The sequence below is a fragment of the Gopherus evgoodei genome, chromosome 22, assembly GCF_007399415.2.
Source record: "Gopherus evgoodei ecotype Sinaloan lineage chromosome 22, rGopEvg1_v1.p, whole genome shotgun sequence".
NCBI classification, from domain to species: domain Eukaryota; kingdom Metazoa; phylum Chordata; order Testudines; family Testudinidae; genus Gopherus; species Gopherus evgoodei.
Window position 1 is genome coordinate 15,931,514 of NC_044343.1, and position 6,000 is coordinate 15,937,513.

General features: G+C 58.5%; 1 protein-coding gene across 1 annotated transcript; it reads right to left on the reverse strand.

The window, feature by feature from the left end:
- Positions 1-2,993: 2,993 nt before the first annotated feature.
- On the reverse strand, positions 2,994-5,572 carry TIMM13 (translocase of inner mitochondrial membrane 13). The gene is made up of 3 exons (XM_030540842.1): positions 5,425-5,572; positions 5,232-5,300; positions 2,994-3,289 (listed from the first exon to the last, which is right to left on the reverse strand). Exons 1-3 carry the CDS (start codon positions 5,551-5,553, stop codon positions 3,191-3,193), a joined length of 297 nt encoding a protein of 98 aa, XP_030396702.1. The 5' UTR covers positions 5,554-5,572; the 3' UTR covers positions 2,994-3,190.
- Between the last annotated feature and the right edge of the window lie 428 nt (positions 5,573-6,000).

Consider the following 6,000-nt stretch of genomic DNA (forward strand, 5'->3'; position numbering starts at 1 on the left):
GGATGCTCAACAGCTGGCGTGCTGAGCAGGGAGCTGCCTACGTCAGCCAGTGGGTAATGCCAAGGAGTGGGGATAAGCCCAGCTCCTCCAAGCTAACGTGGCACCTGTCTTCAGTTGTCCTTAGCCAGACAAAGCGTTCAGCTGAGAATGCCAAGTCAGCCCTTTCTCAGGAAAAGCCTCAGTGGCAAAGCAGCCCCCACCTCCCTTAAAGCTCAATGCCCTGTCCTTTGGGCACTCAGCTGGGGTGGGAAACCAGTTTTCAAATCCCTGCTCTTCCTGAGGTGGAGCAAGGACTTGTCTCCCACCTCCCCGCGGAGCACGCTCACCCCACAGCTCTCGCTGGGTTCTCTCTGGCTACCAGGAGTTAGTTATACACATGGAAACAGCTTCAGCAAGAGGTTGAGACACTCCCACCCAGGAGAGTCAACGGCTGGGTGTTTAGCCTGGAAGACAGGTGCCCCCGGTCCTAAATCCAGCACAGCAAGGATTTGAAAACAGCTGGCCCGTATCACAGAGGAGTGCCCAAACACCTGGGCTGAACAGACTTAGCTAGTCCCCAAAACTCCTGAGCTGGTCAACCCTTCTGACCACATCTACCAGATTGGGCCCATAGGCGATGGGGCGATGCCTAGGTGAAAGGGAGGGGCAGAGCAGCTCAGTGGTGTCAGGACTGAGGCAGTTTTATGCACCAGCTGCTGGAAATTTAGGTGCCTCCAGCAGCTGAGTGGGGGATTGAGGATTTCAGGATGCAACCCATGGTGAACATCTGGTGCAGAGACAACCCTTCAGCCCACCGTGGCCAAAGTGCAGCCCCACCCGTGGAGCTCCCAGTAGGTACCATTGTGCCACATTACAACACAGGCTGGGCCCAGAGCCCTTTCAGGTGAGCACAGCATGAGCTAATGCAGCAATTGGGTGGGTGGTCCAGGCATTGCTCCTGCTTAGGGATTCCTGGACAGGCTTCTGGCTAGGCCCATTGATTTCTACTGTAAGTGCCTGCTGCCTGGCCATGGTGTCCGGGAGGTTGTGGGACTGGTTCCAACCTTGGGTGCCATTAGAAGTTATGTTCTAACCTTAGTGCAGCTTAGAAGGCAACTTGAAGCCCTTGCTGAGTTATTTAAGCAACAATGATTCCCCAGGTCACAATACAACATCCTCTTGGCCTGGAACTGCCCTAGGATTCTGGGATTGCAATGCTGTCTCCTAGCAGAGTGGGTTGGGCTCTGCTGGTCCCTGCAGCTATTAAACATTCCTGGGGGCAGACTCCTCCTGCTCACAAATCCTGCTTTGTTCTTAGGAACACAGGATTTGCTAGAGCAAGACAGTGCCCACCCAGTCCAAGCCTCAGGCTGCACATGACTCCATAATGCACCTGTGCAGGAGCAGAGAGCAGGATGACCCCTCCTGAGGCCAAGTGACGGCCCAGAGGTGATTCTGGTCCTATTCAGCATAGCGCTCAGGGACACACCTGCTCCATGCACAGTTGTGATCAAGAAAGAGCCCACAGGGTGTTGGGATTTTATTCTCAGCGCAGCCTAAGAGTGGCGCTGAGCTCTAACCCCACCTGGCTCTGGATCACAGCTGCATATGGAGGCGCACGTCTGCAAGCACTGCGCTGCAGAGCCACTGCATCCTCGCTCTGTTATTTAACTTCCCCTCAACTGAGCTAGAGCCAGAAGCCAAACAAGCTGAACAAAACAACTGACATTTTAACAGACAGTTGCTGAGCACCTCTAGCGTTTGGTCCCTACTCCTGGTCCATAGGTTCTCAGTGACTCAAGGAATAACCAATCTCAGGGGACCCACTGACTGGGAAAGAGCAAAAAGGGGGCACCTTAGGAGCTGGAAAGACCAGGGCAGCTCTGTTGGCCCTGCCCTCTGAGGCTCCTGGCTTAGGGCCCCCATGAAACCATCCAGCCCTTGGTTGAGTTGCCTGAACCTCAGAGGTGGCTCTGAGCGTGGCCTACAGGGGGCAGCCATTAGCTGTCACAGGATTTAATCCAATACCTGGAGCAGAGATTCACCACATCCCAAGTGGGGAAGGGACATCTTCATGGCCCAGAAAAGCAAAGGGCAGAGACTGAAAATGAAGGGGCATGAGAGGGAAAACAAACAGCAAGAGGCCAGCTGGCTGAGGCAGCTTCTTTAACCTTTGTTCTGTGCAATTCCATGCAGCCCGTCTCTACGCCCCCCCAGCGATCCTGGCGCACTCATTTACTTCCCCATTGCGGATTCCTTGTCAGGCACCTCAATAACAGAACGAAGCCAGCAGAGGCCACCGAGCCAGGACAAGGTGCACTGGTGACGCAGGAAAGGCCAACACCGGCTGGCTAGGACAGGCTGCCGGGGGCCTGCAGCTGAGCTCTATGCTGGGACAAAGGGGGAGATTTTTTAATTCCAAGCCTCTCATTTGGCAGCAACTATTGGGGGTGCCGCTGTAGGGGCTGGGGCTGATGCAATGCCAGCACCCAGCTCTGCAAGCCAACGCAGGCCAGACTATTTCATATAACAATCCAATGCCTCCATGTACTGACACCCTCCCACCCGTGGGGTACTTGGCAGCAAGCTGTGAGCCCCACACCACTGCCTAACGATTTCCTTGTTAGTCCACCAAACCTACCTGCCCAGCTCAGAAACCAACCTTCCTACTAGAGCCACCAAACCCACAGTCCGGGGGTGGATGCGCGCTGCCGATAAGGATCATGTTCGCTTCCTTGGGGAGGGATGCAAGCGCTCAGCCCCTTTTCCAGAAGGATTCCCTGCCCCATGTAGCCCTTTCACAGGGCACTCATCAATTAACATATTCCCTAGCCAGTCTCTCAGACTCCTACCCTGGGCCTCAGACTCCACCCAGGGCACTAAAGCAAAGCCAGCTAGCAGATGACGGCACTGACAGAATGGGCAGCAGCCACCCCTCTGGCTGGGCACCATCACTCCTCCTTGCTTTGAGCCTGCATTCTGCACTAGTCAGACACTGCGCTCACGCAAGCTAATAACAGGGAGAGGCTCCAGATGTGGCTTTATTGCTCTACCATGATGAAAATGCCAAATTAACCAAATCCCAGGGATTTCACTCCCACCACCTTTCCTTTCATTCTCACAAGGCAACTCCAGCTAGTCCAGAAATCAAGTCACTCTCCCCGAGCGGGGGGCAGTACTGAAGCATGTTGTCAGGGCTGCTTGAAACTGGTCACATGTTGGCTCTCTCCCTCTGCAGCCGGGAGTTGTATGCTCGTGAGACTGTGTTCCAGGCGTCCATATACCGGTCCATACACATGGCAATACACTTCTGAAATAGAACAATAACGTGACTTCAGTCTTCACTCCAGACCCAAAGCATTTTAGCAAGGAGAGCAGGGCTCATTATCCCCCTGTTAGAGATGGGGAATCTGAGGCATGCACAGAGGAGATGACTTGCCCAAGGTCGCTGAGCAGGCCAGTGACAGAGCTAGGAACAGACACCAGATCCAGTGCACTGCGACACCAAAGCAAGCACAAAGCTCAGGCAACAGAAAGGGCAGGACAGCTGGCTAAAGCTTGTTACAGGGAGTTCCTGGCCTTCCCTCTCTGCCAGTAGCCTTGGGCAAGTCATTTCCTTTCTCAGCAGGTTTTCCCATCGTACAGATGAGGATGCAACAAAGAGTCTTGTGGCACCTTATAGACTAACAGACGTTTTGGAGCATGAGCTTTCGGGGGTGAATACCCACTTCGTTGGATGCATGACACGTTAGTCTATAAAGTACCACAGGATTCTTTGCTGCTTTTACAGATCCAGACTAACACAGCTACCCCTCTGATACTTGACAGATGAAGATATTCACCTTGTAAAGTGCTTTGAGAGCCTCAGGGGGATGGCACAAAGCAGCCCAGCTCTGAGAATCCACTCTGGGCAACACTGCAAAGATCCAGAATTCCCCCTCCCCTAAGCACCCTACAGAGATTTCTGCTTGCCAGAAGCTGGGAATGGGTGGCAGGGGATGGATCACTTGATTACTTGTTCTGTTCATTGCCTCTGGGGCACTTAGCATTGGCCGCTGTTGGAAAACAAGGTATTGGGCTTGATGGACCATTCGTCTGACCCAGTATGGCTGCTTTTATGTTATGAGACACATGCCATTACACCAGTGGTTTTCAAAGTGTGGGTCACAACCCAATACTGGGTCGTGGAATATATGGCACTGGGTTGCAGTGGCTCTAGTCAGCACTGCCGACTGGGCCGTTAAAAGTGCTGCCCAGCTAAGGCAGGTTAGTCCCTAACTGTTCTGACACTGTGCTGCGCCCCAGAAGCAGCCAGCAGCAGGTCCAGCTTCTAGGCAGGGGGCCACGGGGCTCTGCGTGCTGCCCTCACCCTGGCTCCACACTCCCGTTGACCAGGAACTGATGGGGGGGGGGAGGGGCAGTGCCTGCAGGCAAGATCCTTGTGGAGCCACTTGCTTGCCTCCACCTAGAAGCCAGATCCGCAGCTGGCTGCTTCCGGGGCGCAGTGTGATCCACGGTGCCAGGACAAGCGGGAAGCCTGCCTTAGTACCCCTGTTGCGCTGCTGACAGGGAGCCGCCGGAGGTAAGCCTGCGCCCCAACTCCATGCACCAATCCCCCTGCCCCAGACCTGAACCCCCCAACCCAGAGCCCCTTCCTGCACCACAAACCCCTCATCCCCATCCCAGAGCCTGCACCCCCAGCCCAGAGCCCCTCCCACACCCAGCTCTGTTGGGTCTTGGGCATCAAAAATTTTCTTCAACTGGGTGGCCAGAAAGAAGTTTGAAAACCACTGGATTACGCCATCCCATGTTTAAATTAAGCACTGCCCTGTGAAGTGGGGACGGGCAGCAGGGGTCTCACAGCGGGGCATGACCCAGCAAGCAGTGGAGCTGCGGGCAGGGCCAGGACCTGGCTCCCACCAAGGGCTGGGCAGGCGGCCCCGGCACAGGGGAGAATTCCAGGCTCCGGGGCAAAGGCGCCACGTTCCGGCCGAAGATTTGCCCTGGGGATCCCGGGGGGCTCCCTGAGCATGTCCCCACCTCAGTCAGAGCCCCGTGGCGGGCCTGGGCCATAAAACCGCCGCTCTTCAGGCTCGGAGCCCAGGGCTCTGCGGCCTGGTGAGGCGCGAGGGGCTCACGCCCGGATGTCTAGGCGGCTGCGTGCGGGGGGCCAGCGACAGGGACACGCCCCGTGGCACCGGGACCGCGAATTCCGGCCCCCGCGGGAGGGACAGGCCGGGCCGCGGCCTCACCTGCTCCGAGTTATCCAGCGAGCTCCCCGGCTTCCCGATGCACTTCCGGAAACACTTGTCGGTCATCCTCTGGGGAGAGCACAGAGCGTCAGGGCCCGGCCCGGCCCGGCCCGGCCCGCCTCCCTCCCGCGGCCTGCCCCGAGCCCGCCCGCCCGGCCCGGCCCGGCCCGGCCGGCCGCGGCCCCGCCCCCACCTGCAGCAGCTCCTGCGCGTTGGCCACGGCGATCTGCACCTTCACCTGCTCCATGATGAGCCCCGGGTCCAGCTTCCCCCCCGCGCCGCCCCCCGCGGCCCCGAACTCGGAGCCGAACCCGCCCTCCATCCCCGCGCCCGCTCGGAACTGACGGGCCCGCGCAAGGCACCACGGGACGAGCAGGCCGCCGGGCCCACAACTCCCAGCATGCACCGCGCTGCGGATGACGCTCAGGCGTTACGGGATACGGGGTGTGCCCTGGACTGTGCCCGGCAGCCCCGGAACCCGCGCTCAATCGACCCCGAGAGCGTCCAGGGCAGCGCCGCGCCGCGCGGCAGCGCCCCCTAGCGCCCCGCTGAGGCAGCCTCCAGCAGGGGTCGCACTGGGGTTGGGAAGCGGCATGGCGGGGCGGCCCCCGCCCCCAACTGCTCCTTGTCCCCTGACCGCCCCCGCTCCCGGCTGCCCCAGCCCCCTTCGGAGCGTGGCCCCGCAAACGTGGGCGGAGGACTCAGGAGCGGCCGCGATTTCCCCTTCAAAGCGGCTTCTCGAGAGTCCTGCGCTGCCGCCACCCGCTCC

Coding starts and splice junctions, on each gene's coding strand:
- TIMM13 (XM_030540842.1), bottom strand. CDS start 5,553: ATGGAGGGCGGGTTCGGCTCCGAGTTCGGGGCCGCGGGGGGCGGCGCG. Junction 5,301..5,424: donor ACGCGCAGGAGCTGCTGCAG/GTGGGGGCGGGG, acceptor TGCTCTCCCCAG/AGGATGACCGACAAGTGTTT. Junction 3,290..5,231: donor CGCTGGATAACTCGGAGCAG/GTGAGGCCGCGG, acceptor GTTCTATTTCAG/AAGTGTATTGCCATGTGTAT.